The sequence below is a fragment of the Triplophysa dalaica genome, chromosome 7, assembly GCF_015846415.1.
Source record: "Triplophysa dalaica isolate WHDGS20190420 chromosome 7, ASM1584641v1, whole genome shotgun sequence".
NCBI classification, from domain to species: Eukaryota; Metazoa; Chordata; class Actinopteri; order Cypriniformes; family Nemacheilidae; genus Triplophysa; species Triplophysa dalaica.
The window spans coordinates 17,749,199-17,775,220 of NC_079548.1; the positions used below are offsets into that span (position 1 = coordinate 17,749,199).

General features: G+C 40.1%; 1 protein-coding gene across 4 annotated transcripts; it reads left to right on the forward strand.

The window, feature by feature from the left end:
* The first annotated feature begins 646 nt into the window (after positions 1 to 646).
* On the forward strand, positions 647 to 25,333 carry ints1 (integrator complex subunit 1). Of its 4 annotated transcripts, none has more exons than XM_056753204.1 (48): positions 647 to 725; positions 1,110 to 1,197; positions 1,290 to 1,577; positions 2,083 to 2,279; positions 3,707 to 3,844; positions 3,924 to 4,083; positions 4,161 to 4,266; positions 4,353 to 4,539; positions 5,131 to 5,276; positions 5,397 to 5,538; positions 6,049 to 6,225; positions 6,311 to 6,419; positions 6,502 to 6,622; positions 6,723 to 6,800; positions 6,887 to 7,080; positions 7,250 to 7,346; positions 7,549 to 7,640; positions 7,738 to 7,798; positions 7,873 to 8,070; positions 8,165 to 8,294; positions 8,379 to 8,558; positions 9,065 to 9,214; positions 9,299 to 9,478; positions 9,563 to 9,667; positions 9,832 to 9,999; positions 10,080 to 10,191; positions 10,271 to 10,429; positions 11,272 to 11,418; positions 11,517 to 11,615; positions 11,719 to 11,843; positions 11,941 to 12,195; positions 12,269 to 12,428; positions 12,582 to 12,713; positions 15,471 to 15,651; positions 16,718 to 16,841; positions 17,527 to 17,657; positions 17,734 to 17,821; positions 18,857 to 19,104; positions 20,818 to 20,947; positions 21,025 to 21,158; positions 22,609 to 22,801; positions 23,052 to 23,173; positions 23,272 to 23,381; positions 23,465 to 23,581; positions 23,834 to 23,904; positions 23,981 to 24,072; positions 24,162 to 24,271; positions 25,069 to 25,333. In XM_056753204.1, exons 2-48 carry the CDS (start codon positions 1,143 to 1,145, stop codon positions 25,182 to 25,184), a joined length of 6,615 nt encoding a protein of 2,204 aa, XP_056609182.1. In that variant the 5' UTR covers positions 647 to 725; positions 1,110 to 1,142; the 3' UTR covers positions 25,185 to 25,333. The 4 variants fall into 4 exon arrangements, with proteins under 4 accessions (XP_056609182.1, XP_056609183.1, XP_056609184.1 ...); XM_056753205.1 differs by having other exon boundaries at positions 23,468 to 23,581; XM_056753206.1 differs by having other exon boundaries at positions 6,887 to 7,044.
* The last annotated feature ends 689 nt before the right edge of the window (positions 25,334 to 26,022 follow it).

The following is a 26,022-nucleotide window of genomic DNA, read 5'->3' on the forward strand; positions in this document are numbered from 1 at the left end:
AAGGTGTCTTTAATAACATGTATTGACAAATTGGCTAACAAGAACTAACAATGAGGAACATTTAAAAAAGTTTTTGTTAAATTTAGTTAATACATTTATATGTTTAGTTTATAGTTTATATGTTCATAGTTATTACCAAACTCTTCAAATGTTAATCTATTGTTGTAATTAATGTGACATATACAACCACTGATTAAGTGAATGTTAAAATGAACTTAAATGTGGTAAAAGTATATTGTTTATTGCTAGCTCATGTTAATTAATGTTAACAAGCAAAATATTTTTCTATTCAAATGTTGTAGCTGGTTTTACTTTTAGGATACATATTTAAAAACCAACAAAATTCTTAATAAGGCTATATAAAAATGTCCCTTAATTTTAATAAAACAATTACATTTTAATTCTGCTGACAATGACAATAATTAAATAACAAAATGTAATAAAAGAAATGTAAAGCAACTATTAAAGTTAATTTGACTTGCTATCCAATCCATGCATCACTCAGCCAACAGACTCAAACTTGTATGCTTCCGCATTTTTAAGTCGCTTTGGAGCAAACTGCTAAATGAGAAGAAATAAATGCACGAAGCTCTTACATTTGGTGCGATCCTGTAGTTAGACTCCAGTGCTTCAGGTGGCGCAATAGAGCGCATAATCCCTCACTGCAGCCGACGGAGAAACACAGTACACTGCTAATCATGTAGCAGAGCCTTTGGAAAACTGAGGTAGCTTTTACAAATTAAAATAAATATTTCGCTTTTAAAGTAGTAGTCTATTGTATGTCCTAAACTGTTACATAATGCATCGGACGATTTCTTTAGCCAAAAGTTTCGTCTAACGTTAGTGTATTTAATTGGTGTCTTTCTTATACATTAGCTGTCAAGACAATGTTGCAAAGACCAACCAGTTACAGCTTGTGCACAAATATTTATGCTTTTGAAAGGGAGTTAAAGTAAGAACTCTAGAAGGACGTAAATCATAAGTTTTATCATCCTTATTCATAGCACGATTACTAAAGTGAATGCTGTGGGGGCCGAAGATAAATAACAAAAGATATTTGTCTTGTATAAGTTACATGAAAACCATTTGTTTTTTTTCATGTCTTACAGTCTCACTAAGCTCGAGCTTGAAATTGTGTCATAATGAATAGGCCGAAACCTACAAGCATTAGGCGCCCAAGCAGTACTAAACCATCAGGTAAGTATTTTAACTGTGATTACATACAGTTAAAAGCCATAGGTGAAGTATCCCTGCATGTTGTGTCTTTATGGTCTTTTGATGTTCCTCAGGTCACCCACCTCCAGGGGATTTTATTGCCCTTGGATCCAAGAGTCAGAGCAGTGAGCCAAAAGCAAATCCAGCTCTTCTGAAACCGGCATCTACGAGTTTGCCTCCGGATCGCAAGAGAGAGCCACCCTCATCCCTGCCCTCATCCTCTAGCCTGTCCAGCCTATCCAAACGGCCAAAACACTCTTCTACTCCACCCAGCGCCCTCTCACGACTCGCTGAGGTGGCTGCTGTTGACAAAAGATCAATTTCTCCCTCCATCAAAGAGCCATCTGTAGTTCCTATTGAGGGTAAGATCAACGGAGAACTACATATTTTTTGACTTAGCAAAAAATCTAAAGAGTCTAACTTAAAGGGATAGTTTACCTAAAAATTAAAATCTGTCATGAATTACTCAGCCTCAAGTTTTCCAAACCTGTATACATTTCGTTGTGTGGTTGAACACAAAGAAAGATATTTGGATGAATGATAGCAACTTCAGATTTCTGGGTCACCATTGACTACATTAGAAAAAAAATGTTTTGTTCTGTTGAACACACAATAAGCCATTTTGAAGAATTTAGGAAAACAAACCTTTTGAATGTTTTCAACAATTGCAGTCAATTTAGTCCCAGAAATGTTGGTTGATTACCTTATTCCAAACAAATAGAGCATGAGTATTTCAGTAATTCGTGTTTTTCATTTTTGTGAGAACTGTCACTTTAAGTACTTTCATAATCACTGGTTTTATCCATTGAAATGTTTTGATCCAAATGTTTTGACTGTATTAAGATAACATGTTTGCTTGTGTTTCAGTCTCTCCTGCTGTTCTTCTGGATGAGATTGAGGCAGCTGAGGGAGAGGGTAATGATGACCGCATTGAGGGTGTTCTCTGTGGGGCCGTCAAACAGCTGAAGATGAACCGGGCCAAGCCTGACATGACGCTCTACCTCAGCCTCATGTTCCTGGCCAAAATCAAGCCCAATGTCTTTGCCACTGAAGGTGTCATAGAGGTAGATACAATTATTGTCTTTTATAATATAAAAATGTTTAAGCTAACCCATTCAAAGACGGTGCGTGCATGACCAAGGAGTTCAATTCGCAGGGAACACACAAACTGATCAAATGTATACTTGCGTCCAAACGAAAAGCGCAGTAACTACACGTTTTGGGCAAAATTGAGTCAAGGTCTGTAACCAGCGTTGTGACATCTCCTCTTTCTTGTGACAAAGTCTCCTGGTTCAATCTTATCTTGGCTTTCTGGGAAAAGAAATTGGTAGCTGTAACACTCACTCAAAACTGACAAGCCAACCACCTAGCCTACCATGAAACAATCCAAAAACGGCTAAGGAAATCGCAAAATATTGACTTCTAGCAAGGCACATGACAGCTTTTTAAATAAGAAACATTAACTAGCAAGCCCCTAGCAAATTAAACTGACATTAGCCTACCTTCTCCATTGAAGGCAATATCCACTCTGACACTCCTCATGATAATCTGATTTATAATTGCGTTGGTGTTCGTCGATTCGGACATTTTTCAGGCAGATGATCCAATTGTAGAGACAAGTGTTACTCCCTCAAAAGTTTGCTGGCTCCTCATCAAAGTGACAACCCGACGTGCACCCGGCATCAACAGAAGTAGCTGTCAATCCACCTTTCTTCTTCCTTCTGTTTAATGACGAATACCTCCTCAGGAGCATTATCGCCACCTACTCCAGGCTACTGGATGTCAAATTAAACTTACATGAACTCAATGCAAAGATGGACGAAACCGCTTCTATGATATATATTTTATTTAATAATCAGTGAATATAACAGAAGTGATTAGTTTAATTAATGTCCAGTCATATTTGTTCAGTAATAATGATCTGCTTTTCAACTGCCAATACTTTTCTTGCCCATCAGTTTTTGGGATTTCACAGAGGGCTATTAATCAGAATGAGAAAAACTTTGTGGTTAAAGGAGCATTGCGATAAGATGACTCTTAATCTTGAAGCTTACTTTTGAGCAATTTTAACATTCCCAACGAACAAACATCAATAATATTATTAAGTTATAAAAAGATATAAATTAATAAGTTATTAAAAAAAATTACATGTAGCAAGAAACACAAGAAGAAAGCTGGATGAACACATTTAGCTTGTAGAGACTGCACTTTGCTTTTGCAATAGTGTTTCAATTGTGTTGGCTCATCCAAAGGCAGAGTGCAGGATCTGCATTTTGGTGGTCAAAGGTCATGGTTTTTATCTTAAAACATAAACATTTAATGCATTACATAAATGCATATCCACTAATATACCCACAACACGTTTGACTCTCTAGTGTAAAAAATTCAAAGGCATTTTTCTCAGTTTCAGTGTTTGCATAGTTACTGAACATTGCCTTTGTAGGGCAGAAATATTTCAGATGTGGTTTATACTTTTATGTCTTTTTTTCAGGCTCTCTGTAGTTTGCTACGCCGTGATGCCTCCATTAACTTCAAGGCCAAGGGAAACAACCTCGTGTCCGTTCTGGCCTGCAATCTGTTAATGGCCGCCTATGAAGAGGATGAAAACTGGCCTGAGATATTTGTCAAAGTGAGGGTCAATATCTTTGACATACGTCAATATAACACTGATCATAAAATTGATTTACAGCCATTGTGTTGGTTACCAGGTCTACATTGAGGACTCGCTCGGTGAGCGTATCTGGGTGGACAGTTCGCACTGTAAAACTTTTGTTGATAACATCCAGACCGCCTTCACAACCACTATGCCTCCTAAGAGTATGCTACTACAGACAGATACAGGGAGATCAGGGGGAGATCTCAGTGCAGGTTGGTGTCCATGAGCCTGTTTCTATATCAAAGCATGGAATATGTTTTTCTTATAATGTATATGTTCGGTATTTTAGGGAACAGCCCCCATCCTTCCACACCAGATGAAGATGAAGGTCAGACTGAGCTTTTAATTGCAGAGGAGAAACTCAGCCCAGAGGATGATGGACAGGTCATGCCCAGGTATTACGTCTGGTTTTGGTTGTTATATGTGTGGATGCTGCAGTTGGTGATGGAAAGTTTGAGAGTCTTGAACTCTTTGGCCGCAGGTATGATGAGTTGGCTGAAAGTGTGGAGGAGTATGTTTTAGAAGTTTTGAAGGACCAACTGAACCGTCGACAGCCTATGGACAACGTGTCCAGGAACCTCTTGCGCCTTCTGACAGCCACGTGTGGCTACAAAGAGGTTCGACTGATGGCTATCCAAAGACTTGAGATGTGGCTGCAGAATCCAAAGGTACATGAACCAAATTGTGGTTTCTTAACTAATATGTTTTGTTTGTTTTTGTTAATGGATAGGGCTCTCAAATCACATCCAGAATAGGAGTCTGTGTTTACAGAATACGTGTGTATATATATATATGAATGTGTGTGTGTGTGTGTGTATTTATAAATACACTGAGAGTACACAGACATATATTATGTTAACACAAACTTTTACTCTGGATGCTCTGGTGTCTCATCAAATCAGTTTTAAAATCAGTTTATCAATATAATAAATAGTGAATTAATTTTGATATCAACGTTAGCCATATTATATCGATCAACCATTAGTCAAAATATCGTCACTGACAAACTGAAAACTTGTTTGTCCCAAACTTCCACTTTTATAGGAAATAAAATGAACACTGGGTTGTCAAAATTGAAAATCTCTTTACAGTATTTTCTGTTGGCTAAATGTATGCAAAACACACAGACTAACATAAAGGGTGACCATGAAAGGGTGATATATGAAAAAATATGTAGAGAAAATGTTTCCTTCAACACAGACAATATAAAAACCACTGGTCCGATGATTTTGTTTGGTGTTACTTGTGTTTTTGTCCAGCTGACTCGGCCAGCACAGGATCTTCTCATGTCTCTTTGTATGAACTGTAACACACACGGCTCAGATGATATGGAGGTGATCTCAAACCTCATCAAGATCCGTCTAAAACCTAAAGTTCTCCTCAACCACTACATGCTGTGTGTCAGGTGAACATCACTTTTTCAGTCCTGTGTTCCTGGGTATTTTTAGGACTTATTCAAAAGCCTATTTACAATATGTTATTTGATGTTTTTAAATTCACATCTGTCAATTTTTCTTCTCTGCAGGGAGCTTTTGAATGCCCACAAAGATAATCTGGGCACAATGGTGAAGTTTGTGATTTTTAATGAGTTGTCAAATGCCAGAAATCCAAATAATATGCAAGTGCTCCATACACTCTTGCAGCACAGCCCAGAGCAGGCACCCAAGGTAACTTTGTGCTAATCCACCAACATCTAGAAACATTTAGATACCTTTGGTCATACATTTTGTCATCATTTACTCACCCTCGATTTGTTCCAAATGTGTATCAATTTCTTTGTTCTGATAAACACAGAGAAAGATATTTTTAAGAAAGCTTGTAACCAAACAGTTCTTGGACCTCATTGACCACCATAGTTGGAAAAGTTACAATGGTAGTCAAAAGTGACCCAAAACGGTTTGCTTTCCTACATTCTTCAAAATATCTTCTATTGTGTTCATCAGAACAAAGAAATGGACACAGATTTGAAACAACTCCAGCTAATGAAGACAGAATTTTCATTTTTGGTTGAAACATTCCTTAAATAATCACAAAATCTCAATAAATTGAATTACTGAAAGTCATTCTTAGATTTGTTTAAAATCCCCTGAGATATTTTAACAATTTGATTCTGAGCTTCTTCCGCCGTATTGACACATTACATAGTAAATATTCTTTGGCTTGTTTTTGTCTTCCAGTTTCTGGCCATGGTATTCCAGGACCTGCTGACCAACAAGGACGATTACCTGCGTGCTTCCCGTGCCTTGCTTAGAGAAATCATTAAACAAACCAAACATGAGATCAACTTCCAGTCCTTTTGTTTGGGCCTCATGCAGGAGAGAAAGGAGGCAACTTATGTAGAAATGGAGTTTAAAGTGAGCACTTCTTCTCGAGCTTCTGTCTGTGTGCACTTTAGGACACTCACGCAGGCATGACTGTTATATTGTTTTCTTGCTTTAGGAGCGCTTTGTTATCCAAGTGACAGATCTGCTGACGGTGTCCATGATGTTGGGCATCACGGCTCAGGTGAAAGAGGCCGGCATCGCCTGGGACAAAGGAGAGAAGAAGAGTAAGATCTCTCATTGACTTCTCGTGTGTCATATGGTTGGAACTGTTACACTAAGAAGGATCCATACGTGTCTTTGTTTCAGACCTGGAGGTGCTGAGGTCCTTTCAGAACCAGATCGCTGCCATCCAGAGAGATGCTGTGTGGTGGCTGCACTCTGTTGTTCCTACCATCAGCAAAGTCGGAGCTAAAGATTATGTGCACTGGTACGTATGGTTCCTATCCCTATATGTACTGCATGTTACAGGGCTTGTTCAAGACTCAAAATGAATGAATATTGTTTTACTGGTTTTGTTCTTCGGACAGCCTCCACAAGGTGCTTTTCACAGAGCAGCCTGAAACATATTACAAGTGGGATAACTGGCCGCCTGAGAGTGAGAGAAAGTAAGAGATCATCTCTCTCTGGAATTTAGTGAATAATACACGCTTTTGTGTCCGGTCTGAGCTCAGGCGTCTTGTTTCTTTTTTAGTTTCTTTCTCCGGCTGTGCTCTGAGGTTCCTCTGCTGGAGGACACACTGATGCGCGTCTTGGTGATCGGTCTGTCACGGGATTTGCCGCTGGGCCCTGCCGATGCCATGGAGCTGGCCGATCACCTGGTTAAAAGAGCCGCCGGAGTTCAGTCTGATGGTGAGATAATCCTGGTTGGAAAGAATGTGCATTTAGGTATTTTACATTTACGTTTAATATACTGTGTAAAATGCCAAACTGTTCAAAAAAATGGTGCCGAACACTGATAAGCAGACACGGCCGAAGGCACTTCGTGTTTGAAGAGCTGCTTTGTGTGTACTTCAAACATGATAATGTGAACACAAATGGTCATTTGACGATGTAGACCTAGAGGTGTTGCGGGTGGAGAGGATCCAACTGATCGACGCCGTGCTGAACCTCTGTACGTACCATCACCCAGAGAACATCCAGCTGCCAACAGGGTACGGCTTTCACCTTTCACCCACTTTATTCTGTTTTTCACTATGCTGTGATTCAGCAGCGTTGTATTGCCAAATAATTACCGGATGTCATGGGCTATTAGCATTGAAAGTTGCGGTTGGACTGATCCTGGCGTCCACCACTGTGTTTGGCTGGGATGTCTTAACTCGGGGGTGGTGAAATGACTTTAGTATTCCATGTTAGGTATCAACCTCCAAATCTGGCCATATCGACGCTTTACTGGAAGGCCTGGCTCCTGCTGCTTGTGGTGGCAGCGTTCAACCCTCAGAAAATCGGTATGGGCGGATATTATGCAATTTTGGATTTCACAATTCATCGTATTAAGACCACTGGATCGCTCTGTGATGTTAATGTTATCGCTGATGATTTAAGGTTTGGCAGCCTGGGATGGATACCCCTCTCTGAAAATGCTGATGGAGATGGTTATGACAAAGTTAGTGTTCTTCACATGATCTGATTGTAATGTGGCTGTCGTTACGTTTTTCAACTTTTCTTCTTTTTCTTAAGTAACTACTCCTACCCTCCGTGCACGGTGGCTGACGAAGAGACCAAAACTGAGATGATCAACCGGGAGCTGCAGATCTCTCAGAAGGAGAGGCAGGAGATCTTGGCCTTTGAGAGCCACCTGGCTGCCGCCTCCACCAAGCAAACTATAACGGAGAGCAACAGCCTTCTGCTGTCCCAGCTCACCAGCCTCGACCCAAAGTATGACTTCCTGTTTGTTTCTCTAGCGATAAGCACTGAACGCATAAATGCAGGTTGGTGATACATACGCTCTATGGTATTCTTCTGTGTTCAGGGGACCCCCACGGAGACCACCTCCTCACATACTGGAGCAAGTGAAGAGCCTCAACCAGTCCCTGCGACTGGGCCATCTGCTGTGCCGAAGCCGCAGCCCTGACTTCCTCCTCAATATCATCCAGAGACAAGTAAACACACACACTCACTTGCATGTTTTTTCTTTATATGGAGTCGTGACTAACTGGTTAACGCTCATTTCTGATTTCATCCAGGCCTCTTCTCAGTCTATGCCATGGCTGGCTGATCTCGTCCAGTCTAGCGAAGGTTCCTTGGACGTGCTGCCCGTTCAGTGCCTGTGTGAATTCCTCCTCCACGATGCGGCCGATGACGCTGCTTCCGTTGATGATGATGAGGAAGGAGAAAGCAAAGAGCAGAGAGCGAAGAAAAGACAGGTGAAGCTCAGGCTAACCTCTTATTTCACATTTCATATCAATTATTACTTTTGATATAACTTTAAATAATAATAAAAGTTATATATCTTGAGTTGATTATATAATAAACGTTTTTTAATAGTCAAGCTAATTTAAATAATTTGAAGGAGATATTTTGAAAAATGTCAATAACAGAACCGCACAGCGGGGGGGGGGGGGGGCTGTTAACAACATTCTTCAAAATATCTTATTTTGTGTTCTGTGCAAGAAAGATGGTCATACAGGTTTAAATAATAAGACGGGGAGTAAAGGATGACAGAATTTTCATTTTGAAAGTGAACTACTCCTGTAACCCCTTTTTAAACACTTTTTAGTGTGCTACTGTACCCTTAAGTACTTCACAAGGAATTCCTAAGTAATTTTATAGTGTCTAGCTGCACTTAAGGAAGCTTTTATTTTTGTATCAATTAAACAGTCATATTTCATATGTTAGTCTTAAAATTGATCATGATTTTCTCTTTTCACAGAGACAGCAGAAACAGAGGCAGCTGCTCGGGCGACTACAGGACCTGCTGTTGGGTCCTAAAGCTGATGAACAGACCACATGTGAGGTCCTGGATTATTTCCTACGCCGTCTCAGTTCTTCTCAGGTGGCCTCCAGAGTGCTGGCCATGAAGGTATTTCAGAAGTCATCCATTTACCAGCTTCAAGTTCATTTAGATTTGTAGGATTGTGATAAACAAAAGTGATGTTTGGTTCAGGGTTTGTCTCTGGTGCTGACGGAGGGAGGCTTGAGGGACGGTGAGGAGAGAGATCAGCTCATGGAGGAAGACTCGAGAGATGCAGAGTTACTGCCAGGTTACCAGTGGCTCCTCCAGGATCTGCCCAAACTGCCTCTGTTTGACAGCGTAAGAGGCTTGACCTCCAGTGCCCTGCAGCAGGTCAGTGTGTTTATGCCTCATGGTTTATGCTAATGCATGACAGTTTCAAACGATATTCATTGAGACGTTGATTTTTATTTTCAGGCCATTCATGTGGAAACGGATCCTCAAACCATTAGTGCCTACTTGATCTACCTTTCCCAGCATGCACCAGTGGAGGAGCAGTCACACCACAATGACTTGGCCCTGGTGAGGTCATATGATTTTAAAACGACAGGATTTCTCATGTTAAATGAGTTCTCACATCATTCCCTCATGTAGCGCTCTAATGATCTCTCTATAAAACGACTTCTTGTCTCACTTCCTGTTTCCTCTGTCCTGGCTGGCATTTCCTCTCTCTGCATGTCTCGCAGGATGTGGCACGTCTGATAGTGGAGCGCTCCACCATAATGAACAGCCTGTTTTCCAAGCACTCCTGCAGGCCCGAGTCCGAAGCCGTTCTCTCTGCACTGATATCCATCTTCTCTACCTACATCCGACGTATGAGGAAGACCAAAGAGGGAGAGGACCTTTACAGCTGGGTAAAGAGAATATAAGCTGGATGCACCAATTGTTTTTCTTTTTGGTTTATGAAAAACATTATTCATATCTCACTCAACAGTCAGAGTCGCAGGATCAAGTGTTCTTGCGATGGACTTCAGGAGAAACGGCTACTATGCACATTCTGGTGGTCCATGCCATGGTCATCTTGCTCACACTGGGACCCCCTAAAGGTCAGTGTCTTTGCTCTGTTGGTGGTCTAGGGTGACGTATGTTTTGTTTGATTTGTAGTAAGTGTGTGTTGTTTTTCAGGAGAGAGTGAGTTTTACAATTTGTTGGATATCTGGTTTCCTGACAAAAAGCCCCTTCCTACTGCTTTCCTGGTTGACACGTCTGAGGAGGCCCTTCTGTTGCCTGATTGGCTGAAGTTGAGAATGATCCGCTCTGAGGTGTCCCGATTGGTTGACGCGGGTATGGAGGACGCTAATGTATTTAAGAACAATGATGTCAAAAGTAGCACGTAATGATATTCACACAAGTTTTTTCTCAACCACAACATTGGAGCCCATTGACTTGCATTGTATAAATCTGCGTTTTTTCCAAAATATCAGTAACACCAAATCAGTTTGAATTGCAAGTCATTTATCAGTTACTAAATATGAAAGAGTAATTATTTTGTGATTTGTAATATACACGGTGTAAAAACACTTTCATTTTCTTATAATAGGCAGTTATTATTTACATTACTTATTGACTGACTCTCAAATGATTCGTTCGGCGATTCATCTGTCTTATCCCCTCTTTCCTGTCAGCCTACTCTGATCTGATTTGTCAGAAGGTCTAGTATGCATTGTCGCAAAAGAAACATATCTGGGTTTTACACAGAGAGACGCAAATCTGACACGGAACTGAATGTAGAACGATTCGCTCACGTGATTCAGAGTCGACTCCGTTTTTCCCAAGCCTTTGTTATTCGCTCAATTTCGGCTTTACAGCTTGGCAGACTGCTTACATTCACACATAGCAACATTACACACAGCAGGAAGTTTAATTTTTAGGACATTGTAATAGTTAGTCTTTAATAAGGTTTTGGTGTTTTGGATTCAAGTAATGGATTTTCTTTGGGTTGTAACATGCCATTGCGATTTTTTTCTGTTTGTTTTTTTGATGGAAATGTTCTCAGTTTTTACTTGGGTATCACAGTTTGGGTATTGGAAATTTTAAATGTATTTGAACTTATTAAGGAACTAAATAGCTGGCTCAAAGACAGTAGTCATGGACAACTCTATTTGTTTCTCAAACTCTTTCCACAGCCCTTCAGGACCTTGAGCCTCAGCAGCTTCTGTTGTTCGTCCAGTCTTTTGGGATCCCCGTCTCCAGCATGAGCAAACTGCTACAGTATCTAGACCAGGCCGTATCCCATGATCCTCAGACTCTTGAGCAGAACATTATGGATAAAAGTGAGGATGTCTCATTTCGCTTTGCGCCTCCACTATCCCATCACTCATTGTGTGCAAATGATCTCTGATGTGTTTACATCTTTATCACTCTTCTGTAGACTACATGGCTCATCTTGTCGAGGTTCAGCATGAGAGAGGAGCAACAGGTGGACACACGTTTCATAGTTTACTCAGTGCTTCACTTCCTCCACGCAGAGGTTAGCATCTACACACATCATAGACAAAGTATTTTACTGAGTTTTTACCACATAGTGCCACCAGGGCTTATGTGATAATTCGATCTATTTGAATGTGTTACAGACAGTGCAGACGTGAGCAAGGCTAAGGTTACTGTTGAAACACCTCATGGCTCGGTAAAGATGAGAACGGTGAGTCAGGTGCCTGTCATCGGCCCTGATGACGATCTCGCGGCGATTCTACTACAGGTACATCATGTCATTCTGATCTGTGTATTATCTAGTTCTAGTCATTAGCTTCAATCAAGTTGATTTAAAATTGAGGATTTTCTTTCTCGCCCTTAAGCTTTTTCCACTGCAGGTGGATCCACGTTGGCCTCCACCCCCGGTCCGGCCCTTGGCTTTAGCTCTACAGCAGTCTTTGGCCCAAGAGGTGTTACGTGCACGGCAGGGTCACATCCAGCAGGGCGGCGCTGCTGGACGACTCTTACAAGCCCTAGCAGCCCTTTTGAGTTCTACCCACGCTGGAGCTCTGGTCATGGCAATGCATCACAGCCACACGATCTCCTGCCCTCTACTGCGCCAACTCCATCTCTACCAGGCATGACATCTACATATATTTACTTCATATTCATCTTTATCTCCCGCTCATTACAGTCATTTTTGTCTTGTAGCGGATGGTGTCTCAAGACGTCGGCTTCTCCACACTGTTCTTTAACGCCGTCATTCAGACGTTAAGCTGGCTGGAGAGATCGGCAGTAGAAACAGGACCACTCCAAAGCCTTCTGAAATCTCTGGCCGCTCAGTACTCGCACAAACATCGCATCACAGATGGTGAGTGGGTCTTTATCATGGTATATTATTAGCTTTGATAAAAAAAGTGCCTTGTAACACCTCAAACTTTGCAGCGCAGAGCAGATTGAAGTTTAATGTTCAAACTTTCTCTCTGATTGTATTGATTCATTGTTTCTTTTTTTTTCTTATAAGTTCGTACAGGGTTTCTGCACCTGGCTGATGCTCTTGCATACAGACGTGACTCTGAGGTTGCGATCAGGGGCATTATTGCGTCATTGAAAGCGGGAGAGAGATGCAACGTTGAACCTGAACTCATAAGAAAAGGTATTTAAGTCACCATGTGTTTTTTTAGGTTGTCTTATCATGATGAATTATGATCTTATAAAAGAGAATATGTAGTGGAATGTAAACTGTGAGTACTGAATACTATTGTAAAGGCACAAACCATTTGTTTAGATGCTGTTTGGGCAATTTGATGCAAATCAAGTTTTTACCAAAGGTTTTTTACCATACAGATGTCAATATTTGGTGGTATAAATACCTTCTCGTAAAGTGATTGTTCACCTAGGACAATTAGGGTGACCACCCGTCCCGCGTAGCGCGTGCGCGCACAGCGTTTGAAGCCCAATTCATGCGTCCCGCAAATTGAGACCGTGTCACGCATAATCAAAGCTTGCTCAAAAAAAAGTTGGTCGCTCTATATCCTCGAGCCCCAGACAACCAAACGAACATTACTTGACAGTTCAGCACGCTACTGTTGCCACACCCACACCTCTGTTGAACTGCTGACTAGGTTGTTCCGTTGTTGTCATGACAGCGCGCGCACTGAGTCAGGGGCGATTCTAGGTTTTCAATATTAGGGGGGCTCAGCCTCCAATGAGGATATATATAGAGAGAGAAAGCCACACTCTAATCACCATATATTGTATACGTTACTAAAATAAATCATTAAGAAAGAATATGCAGAAAAGCATAAAACAAGTTATTGTTATTCAAATGAATATCACATTAATCGGTCAATCTGCAACATTTATATTTCAAAGTGACAACAACAGTCAAATAATTTTATTTCAAATTTATAAAATAAAATGTCACAATCAACTGCTGAATCATTATTCAGTAAAAATAACTTAATATGTTTCCCTGCGACATAGAGCTTCTGTACACTTTTATTTCCTCTGAACTCAGAACAATGAATAACACTGCCGCACCGGGCTGAACAACAGTAACTCTGCCCGTCCTCTTTCTGGAGCTGTCAAAACTACCGTCACATCTCTATAACTATAGCACATCATCATTAATGACACTTTCTGTGAGATACAATATCATCTTGATCGTCGAGGTATGCCGTCATTGGTGTTTAGTGCTTTCATTTGGCTTGAGGTAAAGTTAACAAATAGTTAACGAGGGCTGAACGCACATAAAACTTTTAAACAGTGAATGGGAAAGGGTCTTGTATCGCTTCCACATCATATTAAGATGCATTTATAACAGAGAATGGCAAAAATGCAGACGTCATGTTAATGAACACACCTTGTAAAGTTACTCTGCTAATGACGTTAACTCCAATGTGCTACTGTGTGAACTGAAGAATGCGCTAAATAACGCCGTTTTCATAATAAGAGTTTTAAAGGGGAATATAAAGCGATCTTGAATTCTTGTACAGATTACATTACACACAATATTTTAGGGGGGCTGAGCTAGAACTTTAGGGGGGCTTTAGCTCCCCTAAAAAGGGCCTAGCAACGCCACTGGTCTGAGCCATTAATTAAAAAGAGAAGGTGTGGGTACAAGAAAGACTGGGGAAATTAAATAGCTAAAGTAAATCGTAAGTGGAAGTGCATTTGTCAATTCATTGAATGTTCAAAATATTGTGAATCTTTATTTTAAAAAAATATACATTGGCTGGCCTATTCATGAGCATACATCAGCAATTACACATGTTTAGGGGAATAGGGCATTATTAATATACCATGTAAGGTGGTATGTGCTAGAAATGGGTAAACCACTATCTGTGAGTCTGTCCGGGGGTTTGGGGCACCGCCGCGCCAGGCAGTGTCCCACATTGTCCCTCAGAAACATACCCCTTGTCCCCCCTTGGGCTTATTAGCAGGTGGTCACCCTAAGGACAATCTGATACAATTCTGTCATCATTTATGCACCCTCTTGTCATTTCAAACCTTTATGACTTCCACAGAGCACAAATAAAGCGAACAGCACTGGACCCCATTCACTTTTATTGTATGGACACAAAACAAATGCAAGTGAATGGGGTCCAGTTATCAACATTCTTCAAAATATCTTCCCTGGGGTTCTGCAGAAGAAAACAATGACAGAATTTATATTTGTGGGTTACCTATCACTTTAAAAACTTAAAAGTAAAATGGTGAAATGGGCAAAATGTTCATGAAATACAAAATTAGGACTTTTTCGACACGAGACACACATTGTAAGTGGACCTCAGGGAAACAAAGCATCATAGAAGAAAACATATAATATGACGCCTTTTAAATGCATTAGCCAACACATGTAATTAACTTCAATAATAGCCTCTCTCACAACCACACAGCGGGTTTTCAAAAAACAACTTATGCCACGGAAAATATTTTTTGTCTGTAAAATATCTGTGGCTAACGTAGGTCTGACAGACGAGGAGAGAGGGTTAGTGAAATATCCAGTGTTAGTCGAGCTCTGCGTGTTGGTTGCCAGCATTAGTCAGTTTCTCCGGAAGGCTGTGTCTGACTCATGGCCGGCATCATCGCCGCTGTCCTGAATGTGTTTCTCTTTATACGTTTTAATATGCCGCCCTAAAAACTCAAAACAAAAACAACCACACACAGCAGGGCCACACAGCAGAGCTTGTTTACGTTCAGCGACCGGGGTTAAGTTTGAAAGAGACATTATACCCTCATGAACGTTACTGTGGGGGGGCTGGGGGCCTGGGGGACGATTACTCAGAAAAGAGGGGTGAGGTGGTTCTTTTTTTTGCTGTGTGTGATTGGCTTGTTTTTTATTCCTGGACCCGTGTGTGTCTTTCAAGAACACTTGGCGTTCTATAAAAACAAACGTGTTTGTGTGCAGTGTTGCAGGGGCTGATGGAGGTTAAGTCCCCGTATCTGGAGGAGCTGTTGTCCATGCTTATGACCGTCGGTACGGAGACCGGAGACCCCGGAAACACAGCGGGCCCCGTCGCCATGGTGATCTCTCTCCTGCTGCAGGAAACAGAGGAGCGAGGGGTGAAAATAGAGGTGGATTCCAAAATGTGAGTGCGATGAGTCACTTTTGTCTCGACATTGGGCCAACAACACTTCATAGGTTTCCTTACTGTGTGCTGGTGATACTGTTTCTAGGTGGGGATCGAACACAGTAGAAATTGGTAAATGCTTTCTTTCAATCATGCATCCAACAGCACAAGTTACCATAGTGAGTCCAAAAGCACATTAGTCAGTGTTTACTAAAGGATACTGGCTTTGCAGCAGGGGAACCCTGTCCACCCCTGTAGTTCCCCAAGGTTTTAAAGGAATAGTACATCTAAAAAAAAGAAAATGTTGTTGTTATTATTAACCCTCTTGATGTATCTCATATTTTAAGTCTTCAGAAGCTTCATTAGACATGTTGTGTCTTACTAAGCAGAATGAGTATAGATACTAAGAGGCGAAACTTTGGCTGCTGCCATTTTGGGTGAAAATGCTTGATTGAACTGACATGGTTTCATGTATTATCATCATTCGGGTTGAATTTCAGCTTTAATGTTTTAATTTTTTTAACAAAGCAGCTGATATTGCCACTTTGATACCAAAAAGCAGTCTCACCCAAAAATGGCGGAAACGCAGGGCGCTCGTGTTGCAATGGAACAATCAATTGAATTTTGCCTTTTTGTATCTACACGCTTAGCACTTTTGTGTTGTTTTCTTGGACAAATATCTAAAACTTCTTAAATAAAGATGCATTTCCTTGACAAGCTAAGTGACCTATGTGTAACCTAAGTCTTGTTCATGTATTAAACAATCAAAAATTCTGCCATTCGTGTAAGAAAAATAAACTTGCATTAGTTACTTAAATTCCCTGTGTGTGAATTTAGCGGCATCTAGTTGAGAGGTTGCGAATTGCAACCAACAGCTCACGCCACCCTTTTGAAGCACTACGGTGTCTGACACAGAACTAAGATGTCGTCATGTTTTCATGTTTCTTTTCAGAAGGACATAAAATATTTACAAAATTAGCTCTATAGAGCAGTTTGTCCAATTCCATGACTGTTATATTTTAATGACATTTATTGAGAACACAGTGTATTGTATGGGCTGATGAGCGTGTGTTCTCTCTGGCAGCTCTGAGTCAAAGAAGCCTGGCTCGTGTTCAGGGCTGTTGGTGGATTGGCTGGAACTTCTTGATCCCGAGGTGACCTCCGTGTGCTCGGATCTTCAGCAGAAACTGCTCTTTGCTCAAAACAAGGTAAAAAAAAAAGACATTCCTGAACTGTGACAATGTAAGTGGGTGTGGGCAGTGTTTAAGAAGCAGTGTGTTGTACTGTTGGGCCACACAGATGTTTAGGGGCCGCCTGATGCATGTTTTGCATTAAAATGGCAAAGAGCACATCTGATCTGGTTTGATCGTTTTGCTTGAAAATTTTAAAAGAGGAGGATTCAATGTATTTGTGCTATTTTATCTGAGAATATTGGTCTGAACACACCTGTGCGGTATAGTTTGCTTTAATATCAGCAGGATACCCACGGGTCATGGAATATCAGGGATTTTTGTTTGTCACAACTGTATTTTTAGGTCGTTTTGTAACACATTTTTGCGTATTGTTATAGTTATCTTCAGCACCATTTTATTCCCTTCCTGCTTGTCATCTGGAAATCACACAAGTCAAAGCAGTCACCTGTAGCTCTTAACTAAAGTGTACATTTCAAGAGCGTTGGCTAAAAAACGACCACTTCAAAGACTAGGTTTCATTCATTATAAATCATGGAAATTCATGTTGCAAGTCAGTGAGAGTCATGGAAAAGTCAGGGAATTTGACATCTGGCTAAGAGTGGGAACCATGTACCACCCTGTAGAGTGGGAACTCTATGATAAGCCTGTAATGTGGACTTGACAGTATGCTTATTGTTAACTTTCCCATTGTTTGTTTCAGGTTAAAGGCAGTGGTGTGAATGTAACCCCCTCCTACAGGCCGTATCTGTTGGCCCTGCTCACACACCAGTCCAATTGGAGCACACTGCATCAGTGCATTAGCTCTCTGCTTAACCAAAACCGAGAGCAGAGGTGAGCAAATAACTCCCGGCACTGTCATCTTTCCTATGCTGTACTTGACTGAGCATGTGTTTCATCTGTTCTCCAGGCTGGACCCAACCTCAGCTCTAGACTTTCTGTGGGCCTGCAGTCACATTCCTCGGATCTGGCAGGGGCGAGACCAGAAAACTCCTCAGGTTTGGCTGGACTTGCATTTTCCTCACTAAAAAATAGTTTGCACTGTGTAAACATACTTAAAATTCCACTTCAGTCCACACAGAAAATGGACGAAACTTCACAGTATTGATGTTACAACTATGACCACGTTTATATATGATATATATATATATGAAGATTACATGTGCTGTGTAATTTTTGGGAGGATAAACTGACAGAAATGCTATATAATACTTATGAGACTATGTCTTAAAGGGATAGTTCAGCCAAAATCTCCAATTTGCCATTTATTTACCCTCAGGCCATCCGAGATGTAGGTGACATTTTTTTCTTGGGTAGAACCATAAAGAAGATTTTTTCTTACAAGACTGTAAGTTTAGACTAAGTGCATTCTCTGTCTCTCTTCCGATAAATTCAGAGTACGCATGAAAGGAGATGCGTGCAAATAAAGTGCATTTCTCATATATTGCTGAACTTCTGTTCAAATTCGTTAAAGCTGTAAAGCGCTAATTTGACAGGCAAATGACACCACACCGCTTCTGCATTATAAACTCTGACAAAACTATCGTATGTGTTTAAAATCAGTGAAACGTGCACCATATACTGATGGTGCACGTCAAACAAGTTGCCCGAAAGTCTGACATGATGCTCTGCAGAAAAACGTGTGAATATCCATGTAACAAACACGACAATGCTGATCCACGAGAGCTCAGAATGAATAAATAGCGGTGTGTTCTGCAACACACAGAGAAGAGGAAAAAAAATAGAATAGAATAGTCTTTGTGCCATTAACCAGGGTCTGTCATCCCATTGAAGCCTTAATAAAAACTTCTCGTTCAGGATAAGTAAATCTCACAGTAAAATGAAAATGTATGATACGTCTAATGGGAGTGTGGAGGGGTGGAGTGAGCTGTTGTTTGCAAAAAGGTTTTAACAGTACAGCCTGTCCAGTCATAATTTCGTCAAATCATGTAAAACTAAATTATCACTCTTTAGGATGTAAGATGTTCACAGCAAAGTAAGAGACCGTGTTGGTTGTGTGTGTGTTTCCGCAGAAGCGCACTGAGAAGTTCGTCTTGAAGCTGAGCCCTGAAGAGCTAATAAGTCTGGTGGATCTCATCCTGTCTGAGTCAGAACTGAACTGCCGTGACTCACCGACCTCCAAGAGCAATCTGGACCAGGTCTCTTGTTCTCTCCTTCAGTCCCGCCTGCCTCTGCTGCACAGCTGTCTTCACTCAGACTTCGACAATGTCAAGAAAGTCTCAGAGTATCTCATCAGTTGTGTTAAAAAGTGGGGAGACAGGTATGTTCTCTCAGTTCCTTTTGGGAAATACATTCTTTGTTCAACGGGATCTGTCTTTATAACATGACCAGTGAGCACTTCCTTTCAGAAGTCACTTCAACTTTTGGAGCCACAGTTGAAATGACAACCAAGTACACAGGCTTTCTTTGTTCCAATACAATTCAATTTCTTTGTCTTCTTTATATCCGTTTCTTAGTTGTTGTCTAGTTAAAGAAAGAAACATCAGCTAGGTTGATGAAACGGTAGATTTTTTGGCCGGCCTGATTGAAGCTTAAAGGCATAGTTCACCCAAAAAAATAATTCTCTCATAATTCACGCACCCTCGAGTTGTTCCAAACATCTATGCATTTCTTTTTTTCTGTTGAACACGGAGAAAGATATTTGGAGGAATTTTTGCCATTTTCAGTTCTGGGACATCATTGACTACTATAGTAGGAAAAATTACAATGGTAGTCAAAGGTGCTGTTTGCTTTGAAATTCTTACAAATATCGTATTTTGTGTTTAACAGAACTAAAAGTGTTCTACTATGGTAGTGAATGATGTCTCAGAACTGACAATTGCTCAAATTCGACAGAACAAAGAAATACACATTTGAAAATGTTCATTTTCGGTGTGAACTATCCCTTTTAATGTCAATAAAACACTGTATTACAAGTAAAATACTTTGACCTCCAACCTCTGTTTGAAACGAAATTGAAAGTTACTTTGTACTTATCTTTATGTTGATTTAGGCCAAATTGGCATTTTCCATAAAAATGTACTTCAATTGTACATGATTTTTATAATATATTTTTAATTCTAAAAGGTTATGGACTGCAGCTTTGAATTGACATAAGAATTTACACAAAATCAATTTAAATAAATAACCATCTGTGTCCTCCTGCCTTCATCACACTGTATTCACTCAATAACTATATTGGCATTTTATAGATCATCGCCCACATTGCTCCCTCTAAAAACCAGCCAATGAAAATGTTGCAACCAAACAAATCCAGACATTCCTAAACCCTGAAATTTCTTCCTAGAGGCCACACATCATACAAGAGAAACACTCGCAGTGGGCACAATAGTGGGAGGGGCTGTAATTAGCTCTTGTGGTGTGAAATGAGAGGCAGCTGAAGTCATTCGCTACTGTGATCTTCTAGAAAGCTCGGCGTAATATAATGAATGCAGGATTAAGACTCCAGCTTTTCCTTTGGCTTCTGTTGTGAATCGCGACTCAGACCGGGCTGTCAGACAGATCAGACAGCAGCATTCATTTCATGAATGTGCCTTTGGTTATTAAACCCCCTTAATGAGGGGGAAAACTTGGGACAGGGTCAGACGAAGACATGCAGTATTTTTAAGTGGAGCTAAGCTGTCTGTTACACAGGGTAAAGTGTGTTTAGTGGGATAAACGCCTGTGTGTTTGTTGGGAGTTCAGTTTTTCTATCTAGCTTGTGAACACAACAGCGGATTAACAGGCATAAACCACAATTAGGCAACTGAATGTGGTTAGCCAGGACTCTGCTTGATTGGACAAGCAGTTGTGAGCGCCTCTCGAGTGTTCTTTAGTGGCTAATAACATGGATGCCTAGTTGTAAACCATCATCGCTGCTTTTTCCTAGTTACACCATGCAAATGTCTCACGGGCTGTAGCGGACTATTTTGTACCTTAGTGTTTGTGGTATTCTTATAAAACCACAGTTAAGTGTTTTTTTGTCTGTTTTCAGTATAATGAGTAAGAGGTGTCAGACGCTGCTACTGCAGATCTACCTGCACTTTCCAGAGGTCGTCCATCACGTCCGCCTACCAGAGGCCTCACTGAGCGGAGAGGGAGCAGCCGACGGCAGCACCTGCAAGGTGACACCTGATATCATGAAGCTCCTGTTAACAGAGGTTGTGATGATTATAGTGGGTGTGTTTGGGTTTGTGTTCAGTTGGATGTTCTGGTGCATCGTCTCATCACGCTGCTAGCTGACACAGGAGACTCTAAATCTGCCGAGAACCGTGTGGCCGATGCTAATCTGGCCTGCAGGAAACTGGCCGTGTCCCACCCGGTGCTTCTGCTCAGGTTTGCTACATAGCACTTTTTATCATACTTGGATTTTATATAGCAGTAGGTTTTAAAGACATGAAACCTATTGGTATTCATTTCCGACTCAGCGTGACAAATTTCCGAGTTGAACATAATATTCAATACTTGTTGGCAGATTTCATCTATATGACCTGATCATGAAATCATTTTAAAGATGAAAGTCATTATTTTATATATATATATATATATATGAAGAGCTCTTTTCCAAAACGCTATAAATCCATTTTAATAGTTTTCATGAAAATGAAATTTTTTTTACCTAGACCCATACATTTTGTTATATTCAATTTATCCTGTTAAAATGGTCTGTTGGCTCAGTCTGAACATTGAACATTGAACATATTGTCGATTATAAATTCAAAAAAAAATGTTTTCATTACAAATCCATCCTTTTTTCAAAAATGTTTTGGTTTATTTCTTTTTAAAAACAAACAAACAAGAGAACATGAAACATATGACATCAGGGACTCGTACTATAAATTAATATAAATCAAATAAATGCAAATTCATGAAATAAATAACAGCCAAATAAAATAAATAGTAACAAACTAATTATTAAAATAAAATAAATATTTTCAATTTCATGTTTCAATATTTTCCACCACATACAACAAATAATTTAGTAATAACACATACAAATACCACTAACGAGTGAATTCTGATTGGTCGAGAGGACATATTGCATTTAGGTTAAAAACAGGTTTGGGATTTATAGCGTTTTGGAAAGAAACTGCATCTTGCAGTACATTTTAAACAAGGAAATATAGCGATTTGGCGTGAAACATTGATGGAGCAGTGAACAGGTTTAGTACACAGCAAAATGGCATTACATTCATTCAACTCATTTTTTTAATTTTGGCACTTAATGCATTTTGGAAAAGAGCTCTTCATATCTATATATAGAAGACTTTGGTTCCAAGATGATATAACTTAACTTTAAAAAAATATTTATTATATTTTTATAGCCCCACTGTGGACATAAACCTGAATGCACACCAACTCATGGGGACTTGTGTCACCGTGAGGACCAAAGTTGAGGTCCCCATGAGCAAAAAAGCTTATAAATCGTACAAAGCAATATTTTTTTAAATCTAAAAATGCACAACGTTTTTAGAAACTTAAGGTTTAGGGGAAGGGTTAGGGGATAAAATATAGAGTTTGTACATTATAAAAATCAAAACACCTATGGACTTTCCCCACGGATAAAATAAACCAGACATGTGTATATGTATATGTATATGTATATGTATATGTATATGTATATGTATATATATATATATATATATATAGTATTAAAGGCTATAAAAACAAGCACTGGTAAATTGTGCACAGTAAGATTAAGTACATTTATTAAAAAAGTGAAATAGATGTCTGTTCTTGTCTTCTGTGTTTTTACTAAGTGTAATAGAGTGATGTGTGTTTTCAGACACCTGTCTATGATTGCTGCTCTCCTGCATGGCCGCATCCATCTGAACATGCATGAGATCAGGCAACAGAACCACGTCACCTTCTTCAGTGATGTCCTGGCTATCCTGGAGCTGCTGCAGCCGCTGGTTTTCCATTCTGACCACCAGAGGGCACTGCAGGACTGTCTGCTGTCCTTCATCAAAGTCCTACAGGTGCAGCAAGCCATCAGAATTAGAAAGAGCTTCATCAACACTAGCCATAATATAAACCTCCATTATTAAATGAAAAATATACATTTGTTTAATGATTGTAATTATTTTTGAAAAATGTCAATACATTTCTGGGGGATTAAATATATCATTAGTTTAATATTTGCTGAATATACTCTGAATATTTCATATTCTTTTCTTATCCACTGAAAGATATTAAACTGAGCATGAATCTCGAACCATTTTCTTGCAGAACTTTAAAAGATCATCCCGTTTGCCGATCATAAATAAATTTGTACAGTTCATCCAGAAATACATTACCCACGATGCAGCATCTGCTGTGCCCTTCCTTCAGAAACACTCTGATGTTCTCCAGTAAGACTTTTATTTGTGTTTGTTTGTTTTTGCATTATTAAAGTCACTCTTTTTAGATCGTGAATGTAAATGTACTCCTGGTGTTTTCACTCCTACAGGGGTCTGTCCACTGAGAATCCAGACCTGGTGCAGCTCAAGTCTTTGCTTGCTGGATTGACTCTGCCTGTAAAGTCTGGTTCCTCGGAGAGCACTGCAGAGGACAGAGATGGTGAGGAGTCGCACACCTAATATCACAAGGAAACGTGTAATATGTTCTTTTCCAAAACCTGTGTCTCTTATATGTACTTTCAGTAGATGATTCGTCATCAGGTTCCCTCCAGCTGGTCAACATCTCAGCCTTTTTGCCCCTAACTGCAGCCGACATGACCAAATGCCTGAAGAAAATCTCTAGAGGAGAAGCTATTGAGGGTGAGATCTGTACAATAGTACTTTGAACAATCTGTTTTGTGGGGAAATGGAATGGGTTGGTTCAAACCAGAAATTGATTTATTCAGGAGAAAATATCAACCAAGCTTTTTTTAATAATTTTATATAGTTATTAAAAATAAAATTGAGAAAAGTAAATACATTAAATGTTCTTCTTTATTTTTTATTTGTATATCTTACATTTTAAATTCTTAATTATATTTTATTAATGATGTGTGGTGTATTTTGTTCTAGATGTGTTCGAGGGATTGACGGAAGTGGATGAGAAATCCAAAAGGAATCCTGAAATTATTCAGTATTTTGTGGTAAGTACATGGCAGCATTGCACTCTTAAAAACAATAAAATTAAACGGGTACATGTAACATGTCATGTTTTATCAGAACGATCTTCAGAGGCTCATGAGTTCACCTGAGGAGGTGTGCCGTAACATGGCATTCAGTCTGGCCCTGCGGTGTATCCAGAATATCCCCAGGTGAGAGTCCGTAGATTGTATAATGTTTATCGAATGTAAATTAAATGTAACAAATACATTCTGACTCTTGTTATCTTTGTTGACTCTAGCATGGCTGCTGAGTTTCTGCCAACCTTCATGTACTGTCTGGGCAGCGGGAACTTTGATGTGGTGCAGACAGCCCTGAGGAACCTGCCGGAATATGTGCTGCTCTGTCAAGGTATTCTGTCGAGTAGGACTGTCGTGGGTGGATGTAGTTTAGCTTCACTGACGTAATTGTAGTGGGTGGATTTTTCTGTGTAAACCGCACTTTGTGGATAGTTGTGTTCATCCCTTTCCGATATCCTTGCTGGTATCTGGCCAAAGTTTTTTTAAAGTCTTAAACATTTATCCTAAGACAAATGCCTTGCCCTGTGTGCTTGTTTTTGCAAAATGTGATGCAAGTCATAATCGTTCTATGGGAGACGGCAGCATGCCAAAGATGTTCTTGATAATGTTGAAGGTCCGTTAAACCTGGAATATTTTCTAAGGGTGTTGGTTTCTTTTGTCATAGACTGTTTCATCGGACACATGCGCCTGGCCTGGAGTTAACTTCCAGTCTGTGTTTGTTGATAGGTCTGGCTAGTGGCTTATAATATAACTTTATATCAAAGATTTATAAGTTTATATTTAATTCAAAGTAATATTCATATTTTATTTTATTGTATGATAATTGTAATAAATAAACAATTTGTTGAATGGGTCGTGTAACTTTGCTGCATTTAAGTTTAGCCAAGTAACGGCTCTTCTACTGATAATCCAAAATAATACTGGCTAGACATACTTGTAACTCGCGAGCTAAAGTTATTCCCCTAGCTTGTTATCAGAAATAGTCTACAGGGACTCTATTCTTTGCGCATGTGCACCGGATGTCAGCTTTGGGCCACAAAAGCGTGAACGCACACGCACTAATGTTCGTTTATGCTGTTGGGTTGTAACTGTATCAAAAATAACATTTCTTTGCATTTTTCTTTTCAGAGCATGCTGATATTCTGCTCCACAAAGCATTTTTGGTGGGCATCTACGGTCAGATCGACACCAGTTCCATGATTGCAGAATCCCTGAAGGTCTTGCGCATGGAAGCAACAACATAGACATCCGTTTTAAACTTTCATTTTAACTCCGAGTGTCATGCACTGTTGACACAATTCATCATCATTGATAACAATCTGTAATGAGACAAAGCATTGGACATATTTTTTAAAAATGCTACAAATAAAAGATGATAAAAACGTGCTGTTCATCTGCTGGGAGCGTCTGTCATTTGTGTATCGCTTTAAATAATAAAACCACGAAGCTATAAAAGCCTCAAGTCTGGTTTGTACTGTTTGCTTTTAACTACCGTTCAATAACACCTACTGTAAGACTGTTGTTGTTTATTATCTAAAAAATAACTTTCTATAAGAGAATGCATGAAGGCCGTAATCTTTCCCTACTTGTTGAAAATTGGGTTTTCAGACCCCCCTTCTTCTTTCACATTTTATCCCAACAGATCTGAGCTATGCTCCGAATGCTGTGATTGAAGTCTATTTACCATGAAAGTGCAAGTTGTTCATGTCCAGTGTCACCGAGTCATCTGAAAGTCTCTGCGAGATTTAAGAGCGCACCGGCATGCGCGCATCGCTCTCCAGACGCGGCTTAATTAAGCGTGGCGGTAATTGTTCAATCATACAGACCAAAGCACTATGTGTGAAGGGTGCATGAGGGCAGGTTGTTAGAGCAGGGGGCCAAGAGTGAGTGTGTGGGTGTCTGGTTACGCTGGGATCTGATGAAGCGGGTTTTCTGCGTATTGTAGAAGGGGAACGGCGGACATGCCCGCACTGGTGACTGGGGAACGCTGCGTCGCGACTGACAGCTCTCAGCGAGCGCAGCGAAGTCTGCTGATGAAAGTCGTTTCGCGGTTTCATGCATGTTCTCCGCTCTGCTTTTAAC

Excerpts from the sequence above, each read along its gene's own strand:
- ints1 (XM_056753204.1), top strand. The coding sequence starts at position 1,143 with ATGAATAGGCCGAAACCTACAAGCATTAGGCGCCCAAGCAGTACTAAA. Across the intron at positions 1,578-2,082 it reads ATCTGTAGTTCCTATTGAGG|TCTCTCCTGCTGTTCTTCTG; the intron begins GTAAGATCAACG and ends CTTGTGTTTCAG. Across the intron at positions 23,382-23,464 it reads CACTGCAGAGGACAGAGATG|TAGATGATTCGTCATCAGGT; the intron begins GTGAGGAGTCGC and ends ATGTACTTTCAG.